Genomic DNA, 19,442 nt, shown 5'->3' with positions numbered 1-19,442 from the left:
CAAGCATCATTCTGAATCGTTCAAGCTTTTATATTCCAAGCGCTTTGGTGAAGATGTCTGCAATTTGCTCATTAGTGGAACAATGACGGAGATGGATTGTTTTGGCCTCAACATGATGTCGAATTAAATGATATTTAGTATTGATGTGCTTCGTTCGATCATGGAACTTTGGGTTCTTGGCCAACTTTATTGCAAAGGTATTGTCAATCATGAGTGGAGTTGATTGTACTTGTTTTACCTGCAAATCTTCAAGAATTTTCATGAGCCACACAATTTATTTTGTTGCTTCAACCGCTGCCACGTATTCTGCTTCTGTTGTGAAATCTGCTGGAACTGATTGTTTGCGTGATCTCCAAGAGACAGCTCCTGATCCAAGACTCGTAGCATATCCTGAAGTAGATACTCCAGTTTCTTTGTCTCCATCGAAGTCTGAATCAGAGTATCCAGTCAAGATGAAGTCATCCACTTGTGTATACTTGATTCCAAAGTCTTGAGTTCCCTTCAAGTACCTTAGAACTCTTTTTGCAGCAGACCAATGTCCCTCACAAGGCTTTTGCATAAACCTGGAGAGGATTCCAACAGCGAATGAAATGTTTGGTCTGGTAGTAGTTAGGTAGTTGAGACTTCCTACAAGCTGTCTATACTTTGTTGCATCTTCAAATTCTTTTCCTTCAATAGATGTGAGCTTTAAGTTTTGTTCCATTGGAGTAGTAAGAGGATTGCATTCTGTCATGCCAAACCTGTTCAACAGATCTCCAATGTATTTCTTTTGAGAAAGAAATATGGACTTCGGATGTTGGGTTACTTCAATGCTAAGATAGTAATGAACATAGCCCAAATCAGTCATTTCAAAACTTTTCCCCAATTCCTTCTTTATGGATGCAATGTAGCTTTCATTGTTCTCTGTCATCAAAAAATCATCTACATATACCACAAGATATACAACTGTTTTGCCAACTTTCTTGACAAATAAAGTTGCATCATCAAGATGATAATGTTTGAAATTGGGTTTCAGAAGATGCTCAGTTAGTTTTTCATACCAGGCTCGCGGTGCTTGTTTGAGGCCATATAAGGACTTCACAAGTTTGCATACTTTATGTTCATGTCCTTTCACAGCAAGTCCTTCAGGCTGAGACATAAAAACATTCTCTTTTAGATCTCCATTTAAGAAAGCAGTTTTTACATCCATTTGATGGACTTTCCAACCGTTCTGAGTTGCTAGGGCAAATGCCAAAGAGTGTCCGATGGTAGCCCATTTTGCTGTGGGGGCAAAAGTCTCCTCATAATCGACCCCTTCCTTCTGTGCAAAACCTTTTGCCACAAGCCTAGCTTTATGCTTGTCAAGTGAGCCATCAGCTTTATACTTGTTCTTGTAGACCCACTTGCAGCCAATTGGTTTGGTTCCTAATGGAGGATCAACCAGCGTCCAAGTGCCATTCTTTATGAGGGCATCATACTCCTTTTGCATCGCTTCTTTCCATTTGTCATGAGAAGCAGAGTCTTTGAAGGAAGTTGGTTCAAAATCTGTAGACAAGTTCAATTCACAATCATAAGAAACATCCATATCAACAGGTGAATTAGAGTCATCCACATCACCTCCATTTTGCCGGTTTGAATTTCTAGTTCCTGTCTTTCCAACCTCATCAGGATGAACACTTTCAAGTGTCTTTGTCAGCCACTTTGGGGGACCTTTTTCAGATGGTCGAGGTTGCTCTGCTGATTGAGTTGGGACTGAATCGAGATTGAGTCTCCCAATTCTGTTAATCACATCACTTAAAGCATCATTCGTTGTTGGAGTTTCATGCAGGGGAGAGTGTTCTTCAGAAAAAGATTCCACATGTTGATCTAGTATAGGAATCCCCCCTTCAAGATGTGGAATCTGATTATCAAATTCTTGAAATGATTTTGCTTTTGCGAATCTATCCAAGCGATCAAGTTGCCGCTCAACAACATGGTCAGTTTTGGATGATTCAAGAAAAAATACATCTCTAGATACAACAAACTTTTTATTTACTTCATCATAGAGACGATATGCTTTGGAGGTGTTTGAATACCCCAGGAAGATACACTTACGACTTCTAGCACCGAGTTTGTTTCTATGTACCTTTGGTATCAAGGCATAACAGGTGGAACCAAAGACCCTGAGATGCTTTACCGAAGGAATATGTCCATACCACATTTCATATGGAGTCTTGTTTCTAATAGCATTAGATGGACATCTATTCTTTATATATGCAGCACATAGAACAACATCAGCCCAAAACATTATCTTTACATTTTTGAAGAAGAGCATGGATCGTACCGTATTTAAGATTGCCCTATTCATTCTTTCAGCTACACCATTCTGTTGGGGATTATAAGGTACAGTTGTTTGATGTTTGATCCCATGTTGGCGAAGATAGTTTTCAAATTCATTTGATGTGTATTCTTTTCCATTATCAGTGCGAATAGACCCAATATGAGATTGTGCATCATTTTCAATCCATTTATGAAAATTCTTGAATGTTTGAAAAGCCTCATATTTGTTCTTCAATAAATAAACCCAACACATTCTGGTGTAGCCATCAATAAATGTCATCATATATTTATTTCCATTTGCAGAAGGAACAGGCATTGGACCACATAAATTTGAATGAATGAGTTCAAGTTTTCTATGTGCTCTTGAATGTGAATCATGAAAACACTGTTTGCTATGCTTTCCTAGAATACAAGCATCACATTGTTTAAATTTGCTAGGAATTGTAGGCAAACCAGCAACACCATTTTTCTTCAACAAGCGGAGGCTGCCATAGTTCAAATGTCCAAATCTAGCATGCCATAATAAACTTGATGGAAGTGTACCTTCTTCATGATGATAATTGTATGAGAAATGTTGTGCACGAGCAGAGGTTCCTTGCAGCTTGAGAAGCCTTTCTTCTTCTATTCCCCTCATGACAAGTGAGTGGTCAGATGCTTTTCTCACCTCAAGCTTGCCATCAAACATATGAATGGAGTGACCTTGCTAGCGGATGTGGACCAAGGACAACAAGTTTCTCTTGAGCTGTGGGAGATATAGAACATGATGCAGAAGAAAGTCTGGAAGACCAACCAATTTAAGCCTGATTGTGCCAAAGCCTGATGGCTTGATTTTTGATTGGTCTGCAAAGTATACTTCTCCATCAACATTGTCAGTAAATTCTTCAAAAAAATCTTTTCTATGAGTCATGTGGCAGGTTGCTCTTGAATCAAGCAACCAATCATTTTTCCAAGAAGCAAGTGAAGCATTAAATAAATCTTCATTTACTCCAATGTTACATTGTGCCACAACATAGTGAGCGGATTCAGGTGCTTTACCTTTGTCTGTATCATTAGTTTTACCTTTCTGTTGGTTTCTTTGCTGCTCAATTTTGTCCCATGGTAGCTTGCATGTAGAGGCATCATGTGATCCATTTCTTTTGCAGCGAATGCAGTGCAAATCTGCCTTTTCTCCTTGAGAATGTCTGCCCCCCTTCCTCTGAAATATTTTCCTCTTCCTCTTCGAGCACCTCTTCCTCTTGAAGAATCTTGAGCAGGATGCTTTTCTTTATGAGCAAGGCACACGGCCTCTTCAGAAGATTCAGGGGCTGTCTTCTTTCCAAAAGCTTTCTCTCTTTCAACGAACTTTTTCACAAGAGAGTCAAAGGTGATATCTTTGAGATTTCCATTTGCTTCCAGTGACTCAAGATAATTGGAGTAAGTAGGATAAAGTGCCTTGAGAAAAGCGATAAGAGGGATATCCAATTCAACCTTAGTGGATTTGATATCATGCATTATAGACTTTACTTCAGATGCAAGAGCAAGAGGATCATTATTTTGCAGTTCAAGTGTGAAGAGTTTAATCATGAGTTGAACAACTTCGAGTGCAGAATGTGAGTCATAGAGTTCTTTCAGCTTTTGTAAGGCTTCAAAGGCAGTTGAGAATGACAAAATATGGCGACTCACCTCTTCATTTACAGATGCTGCGATTAATGCATAAGCTTTGTTGTTCTTGTTTTCCCAAATGACAAGCTCTTTGTCTGAGGTAGGTTGTTTTGGGTCATTGTCTCCGTCTCCGACACACACTCCTTTCCACAGCTCATTGAAAATGAGCGTGTGTTTTATCATCCGGGACCACTCAGGATAGTTCTCTTGGCCAGTGAAAACTATTCCCACGATGGATATGATTGAATGCATACTGTAAAAAAAATACTTCTGCCAACATACAGTAAAATTGTACTTCTGGTGGTAATTTTTTTTTTTTTATCAAAAAAATTACAATTCAAAGAAATATATTTTTGATATGACTTGACAGAAAATTCAACTATCAATACGTGAGACTAATCCTTAACTCATTGCATCAATGTTCAATATCTCTTCAACAAATATATTCTTATGTATCTTAGAACAACTATAACTACTACGTAAGGTATGTCCACGCTACAGGCATTGTTTATAAATCATACTACGTTGCAGATTCAAACAAACGTATATATATTGACATTCCACGGTAATCCTCCTCTTGCTGTAGCAATCCACATGCTCACGGATTCCAAAAACCATAAGGGCCTTACACTTCCACGCAAATTACTATATAGACACAAGCCCCACCACCAGATTTGTCACATGCAATATTCAGATAACTGAAACAGGTATTGAAATCTAAAAAGTCTTAGCTTCATTAAAATTGTCAAAGCACTGAAAAACTTAATGCGCAGCTCTTCACAGTAGGAAGACTCGTACCCCGCATCTCCACCACTAACAACGCAACAGAGGTTCACCATTAACAACACAGCAGAGGTTCACCATTACAAAGGTTTACCAATGCAACAGAGGTTCACCATTACAAGGCTTTACCAACGGACCAACGTTCACATCGGGTTAACCATTACAAAGCTTTACCAACGGACACCATTACAAAGCTTTACCAATGGACCAGCGTTCACGTCGGGTTCACCATTACAAAACAGTTCAACGGACCAGCGTATGGTTCAAAAAAATTTTGACAGCAGCGTATAGCGTACAACAAAGAACTGTATGCATTCAGCAGATAGAAGACAGAGTAGGAATAACTCTGAGTGAGAGCAGGAGTTCATTAGGATAGTTCAACGCATGTCAGGCCAGCGTACAACACACAGCAGCGACTGTGGAGGGGACAGAGAGCAGTAGGCAGTGGGAGTTACAACTATTTTGGGAGCTGGCTCTGATACCATGTCAGACCATGCAGTAACTCCTCAACCAAAATTGATTCGTGTGTTATTCCTTCAGGTAGGTCTTCATTATATACATGAGGGAGAGACTGTTCACTTCATCTCCCGATGACTGTTCATATTACTTATTTATCTATTTACATTATATTCATCCAATCCTGAGGATTAGGTGTCAATAGAAACTGTCCAAGTGTGAGTTTGGGCTGACCGAGATGCTCTACTTGGGACATATCATTGGAGAGGATGGAGTGCGAATGCATGAGGAGAAGATTAGAGCCATCCGGTATTGTCCAGTTCCCCGGAATGTAACCGAGTTGAGGGGGTTTGTAGGTATTTTCACCTATTATAGGAAGTTTTTAAAGGGCTTCTCACTGCTAGCAACATCCCTCACAGATTTGACCAAGAAAGGGGCATTGACATGGACCGACAGGGCAGAGGCAACATTTGAGCACCTCAAGGAGGTGATGAGTAGTTGTCCGGTATTGGCTCTACCCGATTTCACACAACCGTTCACCTTGGAGTGCGATGCATCAGGTGAGGGCATTGGCACAGTATTGTCACGGGGAGGCCGGGGGGGGGGGGGAATCCTATAGGCTTTGAGAGTTGGAAGCTCCTTAGACACGAGAGGCTGTACTCGATCTACAACAAGGAGATGCTGGCCATTATGCATGCTTTGGCCAAGTTTTGATAGTATTTGGTTGGTAACAGGGTCAGAGTGAAGACTGATCATAACAATCTTCGTCACTTTCTGGGGCAGAAGGGCCTCAATGACAGGCAACAAAAGTGGGTCAACAGGATTCAAGCCTACGATTTTGACATAGAATATGTCAAGGGCAAGCATAATGTGGTGGCATATGCCCTATATAGGAGGCACGCGACACTTTCTGTCATGAACATATGCCATGTTTGGAAAGCACAATTGTTGGTGCAGTACTCCAAGGATTGACAAGCGTGTTAGATCTTGGAGGGTACCCATGGGATGAGTGCTACCGCGTGATGGTAGATGTCATCTACTACAAGGGGTGCATTTATTTGGTTCCCGGTGAAGTGCCTTGAGGCACCACTATCAATTAGCCAATTTCCCAAAGTGTTCAGAGGAGATTCAGTGGAGAGGGCCGATATAAGATAATACTCTTTTTGCTTATTGTTAACAACATTTGATTCTTCATACCTGGAGTTCCTTGATTTCTTGGAGGGTCGACCATTTCCTTGATGCCCCACATTCCTTTTTCCTTTGCCATTGGACCTGTCATTCCTTTGATTGTTGTTGCTGAGGTTGCCCCTGGAATGATTGTGATCATCATCATGTGATGTGTCGCTTCTATTTGGACACTCCCTTGCATAGTGGCCAAACTTATTGCAAACAAAGCACCTGCCTTTCCTTCCTCCCTTAGATCCTGGCTTTCCATGGAAATGACCTTTAGACCCTGCATTATTTCTCCTTTTGGCATGAGCGGAGAATGCAGTGGGGTTGCTTCTATTAGAAGGCATTTCTTGCTCCACCATTCGTCTCTTCTTGAATGCATCTTGACATCAATTCTTCAAACCTTGGAATTCGATCATTGTTGAGGACGGTGGTTCTAAATACATACCACTCAGGTGGGAGTCCTCCAAGGGTGGTGAGAGTAAGTTCCCTGTCAGGAATGACTTCTCCAATCGAGAGTAGATCATTCTTGATCTCAGTAATCCTCAAGAAATAGGATTGGATATCCTCGTCCTTGCCCTTCTTAATATCCTTCAACTTATTCTTGAGAAATAGAATTTGATTAGCATTACTAACCTTGAATATGCCGACCAACCTGTCGTAGATCTCCTTGGAGGTCTTCAATTCAGAGATATAGGCCACCAAATGCTTGTCAATGGAATCCCTGATAATCTTCTTTGCTTTGACTTTAGCCCTATTGTACTTGGTCTTCGCAGCAGCTGATGCATTTGAAGGAGGTTCATGAATTTTACCTTGCACATAATCCATCACTTCTTTTTCTTCCAAGGTCAAATCAAGAGACATCTTCCATCCATGATAGTCAGATTTATCATGGAGCTTGTCGTCAGTCGGGAAGTAAGATGTCGGGAAGTAGGATGAGGAACCCATTGAGTCTTTTGTCCTTGTCCAACTGTCTTTGGTGATTTCTCTTTCACTCTTGCTTGGGCTTTGTCTTCACCTCAGCTCCAGTACCATGTTAATTTTAGGCAACAATGGTATTTTCTATGCTTTAGAGCAATTTTACTTCAATTTCTTTATTAGCCCAATATCAATATCCAGTTTAGCAATCACATCAACATGATAGTAAAATGTAGATAGAACATAAACATAAAGAGTAGAAGACAAGCCAAGACAAGAGGACACAAGACGTGGCACTAGCCAGGGACAAACCCCAATGTGGGGAAACCCTTGATCAATTCTTCTTATAGTCTTCAATAGTTCAGCAGAGTGAGAGTACAATTTACAAACCTGAAAATTTATAATAGCAGCAAAAGAGCCCTAACCTGAAAAGTCAACGTTGGTCAACAGGGCAGATTTGACTCTCAGTGAATCGGTCAACTTCAGTCAACTTCGGCCTCCAAACAACAAGATAAAACAACCCTCAAAACAATTAAATTCATCCCACGTGCGGTCAGCCCTAGCTGCAGTGAACACTGGTCAACAATCAACGTTTAACCTCGATTTTTGTGCCCAAAAATGAAGCCTATCCAAACAGAGATAGTCCTCACAAAAATGAAATCAAAGGAGGTCAATGCATGCTGGTCAACGCTTGGTCAAACTGTCTTGAAATTTTCGCCTCCTGAAATTTCGCTTTCCTGAAATTTCGGACGTGTGGAGAGAGAGAGGCCTAGAAACCGTACCCAATCAATGAGGAGAGAGAGAGGCCTAGAAACCGTACCCAATCAATGAGGAGAGAGAGAGAGAAGTGTGAAGATGAAGTGTGTCCAAATGAGGATGAGGCATCATGTATCTATAGTCAAACGTTGAAGATGAATAGATGTGATTGTTGGGCTTTTGGGCCTAGATGAGTTTGCTGGCCGACCTTGACAATTCGTCCATAATCAAAATAAATTCATAACTTCATTTGTACATGTCAGAATCGGATGATCTTTAGGTCAATCCTACACCTCTCGGAGAGAGGAATCCAAGAAAAATATCAGCTGTCATAAATAAGATCACCCATGTGGAGTTTGGCCCTAGTTGCCAATTTTAACAGTCTCATATTGGCTCTACCTGATTTCACATAGCCGTTTGCCTTGGAGTGCGATGCATCAGGTGAGGGCATTGGCACAATATTGTCACGGGGGGGGGGGGGGGGGGGGCATCCTATAGCCTTTGAGAGTTGGAAGCTCCTTAGTCACGAGAGGTTGTACTCGATCTACAACAAGGAGATGCTGGCCATCATGCATGCTTTGGGCAAGTTTTGATAGTATTTGGTTGGTAACAGGTTCAGAGTGAACTCTGATCATAACAGTGTTCATCACTTTCTGAGGCAGAAGGGCCTCAATGACAGACAACAAAAGTGGGTCAGCAGGATTCAGGGCTACGATTTTGACATAGAATATGTCAAGGGCAAGCATAATGTGGTGGCATATGCCCTATATAGGAGGTCCACGACACTTTCTGTCATGAACATCTGCCATGATTGGAAAGCATAGTTGTTGGTGCAATACTCCAAGGATTGACAGGCGTGTGAGACACTGAGATCTCGGAGGGTACCCATGGGGATGAGAGCTACCGCATGATGGCAGATGTCATTTACTACAAGGGGTGCATTTATTTGGTTCCTGGTTCACAATTGAGGGAGAGAATCCTCCATGTAGTGCACGATTTATTGTTGTCAGAACACCAGGGGTTCCTGAAGACCTACAGGATAGTCAGGGAGCATTTCGTGTGGAAGGGCCTCAAGGGGGATGTGCTGAGGCATGTACACGAGTGCAAGGCCTGCCAGAGGAACAAAGGGGAGTTGACCCATCCAACTGGGTTATTACAACCGCTCCCTATTCCGAAGGGGAAATGGGAGAGCATCTTGATGGACTTCATCACAGGACTTCCCATGGTGCAGGGCCGCAATTGCATATACGTAGTGGTGGACAAATCGATGAAGTATGGCCATTTCTTCGCTATTCCTGCCAAGTACTCTGCTTTGTAGGTTGTAGAGTTGTTTTTCAGGGAATTTTTCCAGTTGCATGGTCTCCCCAAGACTGTAGTGAGTGACAGGGACAACCGCTTCATGGGGTCTTCTGGCAGGAGCTCTTCAGGCTGGTGGGCATAAAGCTCACATTGAGTACTAGCTACCACCACTAGATCGACGGGAAGACCGAGATAGTTAACAAATGGTTGGAGGGTTATTTGCGGAATTACGTGACAGGGCAACAATGAGCTTGGGCGAGATGGCTACACTTGGGGGAGTATTGCTACAATACTACCTATCACATGTCCATCAGTATGTCACCTTTCTGAGCTTTATATGGATATGATGCTTTATCTTTTGCTGACCTTGTTTTTGGAGACAGTCGGGCCCCAAGGGCCAAAGATTGGATACAGGAGAGCCAAAACATTCTTAAGGCTCTCAAGGATAACTTGCAAACAACCCAAAATCAACAGAAGATGTATGTAGATAGGCACAGGGTTGAGAGACATTTTGAGGTGGGGGACTTAGTTTTCTTGCGCCTCCAACCTTATAGGCAGTCCACGCTGAAGCAAAAGGGGGCTGAGAAGCTACAACCACGTTTTTATGGTCCTTACAGGGTGACTAGGAGGGTTGGTGAGGTGGCATACGAGTTGGAGCTTTTCCCTGGGAGAAAAGTGCATAATGTCTTCCATGTTTCATGCCTTAAAAAAAGGCACTGGGACAACACGTGACAACAACTACTGAGCTACCTCCATTGGATGATGATGGGCATCTAGTTCTTGAGCCTGAGGCTATCTTGGAGAGCAGGGAGAGGAGATTGAGGAGTAGAGTCATCAGGGAGTTTCTGATCAGATGGAAGAACCTGCCCGATGAGGATGCCACTTGGGAGGGTGAGCAGATACTTCAACATCCAGCATTGCAGTTGCTTGAGGGCAAGCAACATCTTGGCGGGGAGGACTGTGATATTCCCACTTAGCAATGTTGCTAAGTGAAATATCAATTTTGATCAATTTTGTCATTTTTGGGTTGCAACTTAGGAAAAGTGGGTTGTGGGGCCCCACTTGCAATTTTGGGCTAAAAGAAGACTCCAACATAAGGAAAAAGGGTAAATCGAATTGCTAGTGGATGGTGGGGGCCACCCCCAAAGGGAAATACACTCCCCTTGGCTAATACACACTCATGGAGGGAAGAGAGATAAGGGGGTCAATGTATGGGACCCACATGGAGAATTGGAGGCTCAAGGCTAAATAGGAGGTGCATTCATCATTTTGGGGACTTTTTGATCATTTGACATTTACACTTGCCTAGCATGCTTGAGCTGAGAGCCAATTCTGCAAGTGCTGCTGAGCACACGAGATTTTCATGTGAGAATCTCACCCTACCCTCGGTGGACTTTGAGTGCCAATCCAAGGAGGTGATCTACACTACGTTGGGAGCTAGCCTAGGAGTTTGTCAGGGAATTCGTGGAGCTTTTCCAGCTGGTTGGGTGCAGTAAGGGAAATATGCATCACTTAGGGGAGCTGGTTGTGGAGCAAGGAAATCATTGGGTTTTCCGGGAGAGATGTGGACTACCATTTGCTGGAGATTTGGAGTGCTAGCTGGGCACGATTTTGAGGGAGTTTTGCTGTGCCATTGAGTCATCATCAGGGACTGTGTGGGCCTGCGCAGTGGTGTTTTCGTGCCACACGTGGGAGCTTGGGAGAAGGCTGATTTGGGTGCTGAGGCGAGCTGAGACTTGTGGAGACTTTCAGAGGGGAATTTCGCTGGACCTTGCTACCATTTTGGGGACTTCAAACAGTGCTATTTCTTGGAGGGTCGATTTACCCAGCAGTTGGAGAAGTGCATGGAAATTGGGGCAAATTTCGGAGGTTAGAATTAGACCAAACCCTTTCTGGGTTTTGGTGGGTTATTTGTGGGGAGACTGGGGTTATTTTCCCGGAATTTTCTGAGCACTGGAGGAGGGCCAAACAGCAGATTCTTCCAGCCAACAATGCAGTTTTCTGGGACCAGCGCAAAGCATTGAGGGGAACATCTTCCTAGCAGCTGAGTAGTTGTTTCCATCACCTGGGCCTTGTTAGCTTGCCTTGGGCAAGCCCACGCGCATACATTCCGAGCTTATATTGTACCCCCGTTTTCGTTATAATAGAATGGCTCAGTTCTGTGCAATTTTTGGAGTATTTCCGAGTATTTAATTTTGTGTGAAATTTTGTGTTGCATATGCTATGGATGCTTTGTTTATCGCTGTTAATTTTCCATAGGGATATTACTGGTTGCATGTCAAGTTTTAGCTCAACTGGATTTCCTGCCTACATGACTGGGATGTAGAATTAGAGTGTGCCATTTGGATTGTAGCATAATTGTGAAACAACATTGTATGTCGGTCTGATGTGTGCTGAAGGTTGATCCTTGCAGTGTGCACTTTGCAGTGATGTTGCTGCCTTATTCCACATCTCTGATACAGGAGCCAAATCTGCATGCCCATAGTAGACTCATACTGTCACTGACTTATTGAATATAAGACCCTTTCTGGGATTAGAAATTTAGATGATACGTTTAAACATAGAATGTGAGGTTGAAAGAAGTGTGTTCAGTGTTCAGCGTGGAATTTAAAATTTACAACAGTTGATTTTTAACTGAAAAGATAATTGGCTAGAAACATGTGAACTGTGAGGTCTCTATGCAACCTTACAGTTAAGAAACAGATTAGATACTAGGGAAACATGTTAATGTAAATCTAGACGTGAGGCATGCTGGTTAAATACTCATTACCATTTTGTAATTTGTACTAGTAGGGTTAAGTCAATCTTAATGCAAATTACTTCGCACTAATCTTTATGTGACTAAAGAGAAGAATCCAATCTATGTGAATAAAATTACAAAATTAGGACAATTTATCTCAAAATTAGGTTTTTGCGTTAATTAGGGCATGGAAGAAAGTGGACGCTAATGATTGTGAAAATGCATTGCATGTTTCTTGTATTTTAGTTTACCTGGTCTTAAGATATGATAATTTTTAGTTTTTTGCGCTTCATGTGTAAAGTTTTTATCTATTTTGGGAATCATACATGCTATTTTTTCTGGTACGAATCAAAGCTAATCAGTTTTCCATATCATATGTGATTTGATCGTTGTTTGTACTCTGTTTACATGATTGCCATTCACTTTTGATTTTGCAGGTGCTGAGAAAGAAGTACCCTCAGTTTGCCCAGCAACATAATGGGCTATTTATGCAACAGGTTTGTTTCTTCAAAGATATCTAGGATACATGTTTATAGTAGTTTTATGTAGGTAAAGGTTGGTTACAGGAAATATAGTCCATAATAATAATAATTTAATTTTAAGGTCATGGGCAAGACACACACGAAATTGGTGTATGAGACCCCTTGTTTGTGGGTCAAGGGATCCACTTCCGCACAGTGATTTGAGTGCTAAAGGCTACGGAGGTGTACATACTCTTAACATCTTCTAGATTTGAGCATGTGACCTCTTACGAGGCAGACCTGTTTTTAACCATTGGGCCCACTCAAAATATAATTCAATGATAATTATACCAGTTATTTCTTGTATTTTTAAAGAAAATTTTGAGAGTGCGTGCTATAATGGGATCTATCTAATCTTTGCTTTCAGGTAGTGAGTTTCTCATTACCCTAGCAGGGGCTCTTATTTTATCAGTTGTTCAAAATTTATATTAAATCTGCATGTATTGAGCGCATGTGGTGTAGCTCAATTGGCGATCACCTTCTTATGAAGTAACATGTAAAGCATGAGATTCAAAGTTCAAATCCCCGTGGGTTAGACCAACCAAAAAAGGTATCTGCATGTCTTGTCTTTAATATGTTCATTGCTAGATTTTTCATATAGGCCGTTGTTGCAGGATGCAGAGGAATGCTGGACCCAACTTATCTATACACTGTCACAATCTCTCAAGTCCCCAGATTCGAGGTAAGTCTATATGTTATTCTTGTACGAGGGAGATGAGCATATATTTCTGTGACTGCAAAAATAGGGAGTGGAAAAAAGCATTTAAGTTGATAGGATCTATTTATTACACGCACTTTGAAGACAACTGCAGTGATTATATATGTGAAGCTAGTTTATATCGTTTGGAGATATGCTAGATTTGGAACAAACTAGGAAATGATTTGACAATTTGTAATGTTTTTTTAGTGAATTTGACTAGGTCAAACATGCAATCTGGAAAGCTATAATTTATATTAAATTACACTTCAATTTTTAATGAAGGAAATATTTTCAACAACTTTTATGCTTCCATTTTTTTGTGCAATACAGATCCGAGTAAAATGACTTATATTTTATTGAATCACTGATTTTATCATTCACGTTGCAACAATGCATTTCTAACACATACTTCATGTTTCAGTTGACACATTTATAATGCTCCTAGGTGGCTAAGCTTAACCACCTATCCGTACTCTCAACATTTGAATGTTGCATATGGTCACACATATAACATAAAGTGATGAATATTAATATCTCAAATAGTATTGAGGGTTGCCACTCTAACACCCCCACTTAACATGGAAAAGTAATTAATAAATTGCCTATCTCACCCTTCAGCACGTAAGTTCTTTAATAATTGAGGAATGTTACAAAGATGACTTCACAATTGTTGAAGACCACATATGGGTCCACTAGCATACGCCGAGGCACTAGGGTAAACTAACAGATGCTCTAGGATAGTCACCTGGTTACCTATGCTGTACAAATACAGACAGGGCTTCCAGAACAGATTTGTAGATCATATATATATATATATATGAGACAAAAAATTTCAGAGTATTATTCATGAATTGCAAGTTTGTGCTAAAACTGAAAAAGAGAGATCATTAAGGGAGGAACAAATCCTCTATTTAGAACTTGATTTGTAAGAAATTGGGGTTAGCATTCTTTTTTTTTTCATTTTTTGTTGTTGTAAGTTTATCTCTGTATATGTTTTCCATTTTAGTGATGGAAATGGAAACTGGAAACTGGAATGGTCGATATTGCATTTCAACATCTGCAATGCTGCTAAAACGTTTCAGCTGAATTTCTTAGGTGTTTCATACAGGGATCCATTTCTCAATGCAGAAATGTTTTTCCAGTACCGTTTTGATATTTTCTTAGAATGAAATCTTCTGTTAGTGACGTTATCTTGTATAGTGACAACACTCAGGTAAATTAAAGACTTGGTGAGGGGAGAGTAAGAGTTTGACTTGGGCTTGACAAAAACTCAAATAATAGAAATAATTAGAATAAATTCTATCCTTTCATTTGAAAAAATTTCCAGCACCTCGGCTTCTAATGTTTTGATAGTTTCATGGGAATAAATCTTTTGTTAGTCACGACTCACAAAGTTCTGAAGTGCAAACATTGTCTTGCATAGTTACAAAACTCAGGTCAATTTGGTGAGGGTGGAGAGTAAGAGTTTGACTTGGAATAGACAAAAACTCAGATGATACAAATATTTTAATATATACCATCACTTCATTCGGGAAAAACTCAGCAAAATGTGAGACGGGAAAAATTTGTGAAAAAATGAGCTAACCCGCAAGTGCTTGCGAGTCAAACTTCTTGTTGACAAGTGAGACTCATTAGCAGTGAGTTTGAATTACTGCCAGATTAACTTTTCTGGCAGTGAGTCTGAATAGCTACTGGATAAACTTTGTCTGTTTTGTTTTGGGTAAAATCAGATGAGTTTTGTATTATTGTTATGTTGTATTCGATCATTCAGAAAGACATGAAAGCTGCCTCACGAAATGTTGACTAAAAGTTACTGAGTTTCCTCTTGTTCCGATACTCGTAATATCAGGTACATGGAAACCTCTACAAAATTGTACTGATCCAGTAGGGGAACTTAACAAACTTATATTAGTCTGATATTTTGTAATGTCCCTTCCTAAATTATTTTGGAACATGATTTATTTCTACATTTTGGGGGCCAATTTTGGTGAAGACAGGGCCAATTTGATTTTTGATAGAAGACTTATGAGTTAGAGGCAAGATAATTTAATTTAATTTTGTTTTGTTAATGATATGTGGAGATCAACCACATAAGAAATATGCACTCCCTATGCCAATGATTCGAAATGCATGAGAGGGAAGAAAAGGCAGGAAGAAAAGGCGGGAAGAAAGGCTCCACGAAAGTTATAAAAGGAAGGGAGCACACTTCATTTGGGATACTTGGCTTATTGAATTTGATTCTGTTGCTCGAGCTATTTAGCCGGGTCACTCGTTGTTTAGCAAGAGTTTTCCAAGCGGAGAATTCACCCTTTCTTTGGGGGACTTCGAGTGCCACTCTAGAGAGGTTCATCCATTATCATCCAAAGGAGATTTGTAGAGAGATTTCCAGCATTTGTATTCAGTTCGCCCCAGCAGTGCGTATTTCTGGGGGACGTGGTAGTGGATCTAGTGTGGCCATTGCAGCATTCTTTCAGAGGGCTGTTGCCAGGAGAAATTAGGAGAAGAAGGCTAATAGATTTGTTGGCTATTGGGTGAGTTTGAGGGCTGGAAGTGGCAGCAATATTCATAATTCAGGAGTGATTTTGCAAACTCTGTGGCCAATGCAAAAAGAGAGAAATTGGGCATACGTGGGAGATAGAGTTTCAGCCATTGGGGCTATTGTTTGCCTGGAGGAATAAGTGAAGTATTGGTGGAGTTGATTGTTACATTTCAGGAGTGTCCGGGGAGGATTTTGCTGGTGGTTTGACAGACAACGTGTTTCAACAACTATTGGAAAGCGTAGGGCTTTTGGGGGTCGATTTTGTAAGGTTAAAATCAGGCCAAACCATTTCTCGATTTTTTTGGGTTTTTGACAAGGACCTTAGAAATAATTTTGCAAAATTTTCTGAGCACCGGAGGTGGGGTTTTCAGCCATATCTTTGTAGCAGACAATGCAGAATTGCTAGGGACTGTGCAGTGCCTTTTGGGGGTCCATTTTGGGAGGGAAAAATTAGGCCAAACTATTTCTGGGTTTTTGTGGGTTTTGCCTGAGGAGCCTAGATATAAATTTGCAAAATTTTCTGAGCATCAGAGGTGGGGTTTTCAGCCATATCTTTGAATCAGACACTGTAGAATCGCTGGGCACTGCGCAATGTAGCAGTTGGTCAGTTGATTGTAGCTCTGGGTTGTCAGTGCTTTACCTCGGCTTTACTCCGCTTGCCTTTGAGCCAAGCCTAGGTGCATTCCTTCCATATTTTGTACTCTTGCACCAGTTTATAATAAAATGGCTCAATTGCTTCCATATTTCTGATAGTTATGGGCGTTTTCTAATTGTTTTGAAATTTCTGTGGTGAAAATTGTTATTTGCTTGCATATCACTGTTTTCCTATTTTGGAACATTATAGTGGTATCAGAGCATGATCTTGGCCCAACTGTGGGTAACCAGTAAGATCATGGAAGATTCGGGTATGTAGGCATAGTAACAGGTGAAACCATAGACAAACCCATGGCTCAAGAGAAATTCAGTGTGCAAAAATTCTGGGGTGGAATCCATTGGGACAATGAGAGGTTGACCCAGTTGAGGAGGGTGACAAACCAAACCCATCCTCATCCTTACAGCAGAGACACTAGAGGTACACAAACTGTGGGGGTGCAACCATCTACACCATGTGGGGTAAATCGACAGACTCAAGACACCAGATCTCCTCGAAAGGAGCAGACAGGATAGGAACAGTTAGAGGGTGAGACTAGGAGGCACTTCTGCTGGTGGAGACCTGGCTTTAGATATGAGGGGCCTGAGGAGGAGATTGAGCATGAGGTAGAGGACACGTGGGAGTGTGAGGAGCACATTGGTATACCCAGTGTGGCATAGGAGTCACCATTGTTGGAGGCCTCTTTGATAGCACCAATTGACACCTTGGGGGAGAGAGTAGAACATACACCCATAGGGCCATCCATTGACGAGGTGCCAGGAGACACAGACATGTCCACCGTTGAGGAGGTGACATCCGTTGTTGAGGTATCCATTGATGAGGTATTCGGGGTTGTGACCAAGTTTTCAGGTGATAACAGTAGTGCATGACAGGATGATGAGGTGCCGAGAGACATCACCACCCTTGATGATGAGCCGATGAGGAGCTGATATGTACAAAGGCACATAAAGGGGTGTGAGCTAGTCATGGAGGGGCAGTTTGCGACTCTTGTTGAGCCCATGGTGGAGGTGGAGGAGGAGGAGCAGTCTTCTTTGGGGCCATCCTCTGATTTAGAGTAGATAGATGCACAAACCGTTAACAAAGTTGCAGTACTTCCAGATAGTAGCTCTCTCTGGGCTTATATAGATGGGGCTTGCAACATTGCTAGACTAACTTTGCACCACAGAGAGAGAGATGCAGGGACACCTCGACAAATTTTATGTGTTGACCAAGATGGTGAGTTGAGGCGACATGAGCTGCGTAAGGTAAAACATTCACGGGATGGAGAGCTTGTTCTATGTGCTAGAGTTTGTGCATTCGATCCCTCTCTTGGGGTTGGATGGCGAGAGATTCTGAGTTGGTACACGGTGGAGTGGGCTAGACTCATGGAGATGGTCATAGTCTGGAGTGAAGCTCAGTGGGAGCTCTCAGATATCGATGGCACTGGAGGCCCAGGTTGGCATTGGCATCTAGGTGGGGCTTCCTATCCGATATCAGACATGTGTGATCGCTATGTCATTGATGAGGTAGTCAATCTAGTGCTTGAGCGCATGCATTCCTTGGGGGAGTTCCAGTTGGTGATAGTGGCCATGTGGTTTGTGAGCAGACTCCATTGGTTGTTTTGGCATGCTGGTTGGGCATGGGGGCACAAAATGATTAACATTCTCTGGCAGGAGTTGGTTGAAGGAGGTGGCATGGGTAAGCCACTGGACTGGATATTGTATGGAGACGATGTTCTCCTATTGAGGTTTAGGACTCAGGGGTCACATAGGATCGACACAACAAAGATATCCCCTCTAGCAGGAGTGGAGTTAGGGTGCTCAGGTATACCAGGATGGACGAGGGGACATGATGTGTGTCATGGTGGGGTCACTAGCAGAGTGGCAGACACTTTGGCACATGCGAGATACCATATTTTACAGGGTGGTATGGCAGTAGGCAGTGGTACACAAGACTGCATAGAGTCAGGTAGGTCATAGCGTCGAATGTTGTATAGAGGGATGTGGCATGATGCATACAAACCCAATTCTAGGCCATAACACCTAGTGGTGTGTAGGGCTATGCAACGAGGAGCAGTGGCCTGTAGAGGAGCATGGAGATGCATGGTAGGATACCACATCATGCCAGTTTACACTGTGTGGTAGGAGGAGTGACTCACATCGCATTGAGGATGTGCGAGGAGTGACAGGTGCAGTGACACAAGCATGACACATGATGGTACAGCTGTCACCGGGGGTATCCAGTGGTGTACATGGACAGGTTGCAGCGTACAGTGGCATGTCGAGGAGTGCGGTGGTACTTCGTGGTATGCAGTGACACATGGTGTGACACAACGGGCTCTTGGAGCGTTGCCTCCAGGGAGACTTATGGATAGGGACAACAGGTGTACCATTGAACGCAACTCACCTAGGATTGATGGGGACATTGTTGAGCATCTGGGGACACCATGTTTAGTGGAGCCAGGGCCTCGAGGTGGTTATTAGCAGGCCCGAGGCGGAGAGAGGGTCGTCCGTAGGATTACTCTTGAGCATTCCGACAGAGTCTTGATCATACTCTTTGGGACATACCCGCCCATCATCCTCCAGTGTTGCTTACAATCGCAAACGGTTTGGCTCTTGCCCTTTGACACTCTCCATTCAGGCAACAGGGCATGGGAAGCTCACCTGAGGCAGTTGGATGAGACGCCGTGTGTCATGGGCTGAGAGGAGACTCTTTAATTGAGACACTTGGTAGGTGCACGAGTTGACGGTTACAGGCTTAGGGATGGCATGGTTGATTGTCGAGGTAGCATATGTTCCACCCTTAGGCTCACACTTGGGGAGGTGACCGAGAGGGAGTTACATGGTGCTTTTTCAGCTGGACAACTTGAGGCGTTAGGTGAGCATGAGGTGCGGAGGACAGTAGTCCTTGTTGGCAAGATGATGCCTAGGTTTCTAGCAGTACTCGAGCACATCATCAGGAGCTGGGATAGCAGATCTCGCTCTGTGATT

At 42.3% G+C, this 19,442-nt stretch overlaps 1 protein-coding gene across 1 annotated transcript in view; it reads left to right on the top strand.

Annotated features, from left to right (window-relative positions):
• The window catches only part of LOC149262401 (ubiquitin carboxyl-terminal hydrolase 6-like), a 315,784-nt gene that overhangs the window by 96,889 nt on the left and 199,453 nt on the right, over positions 1–19,442 (top strand). Inside the window, exons 8-9 of the mRNA XM_089424395.1 lie at positions 12,499–12,558; positions 13,197–13,264. Of these exons, the coding sequence (XP_089280521.1) occupies positions 12,499–12,558; positions 13,197–13,264 (128 nt within the window). The remainder of the gene's footprint in view (positions 1–12,498; positions 12,559–13,196; positions 13,265–19,442) is intronic.

Source organism: Pinus tabuliformis, chromosome 6 (genome assembly GCF_031772625.1).
Source record: "Pinus tabuliformis cultivar Carrire ecotype Pingquan chromosome 6, CPIR1, whole genome shotgun sequence".
Classification (NCBI taxonomy): domain Eukaryota; kingdom Viridiplantae; phylum Streptophyta; class Pinopsida; order Pinales; family Pinaceae; genus Pinus; species Pinus tabuliformis.
The sequence above is the reverse complement of the archived record's forward strand: the minus strand, read 5'-3'. Positions and strand labels throughout refer to the sequence as shown.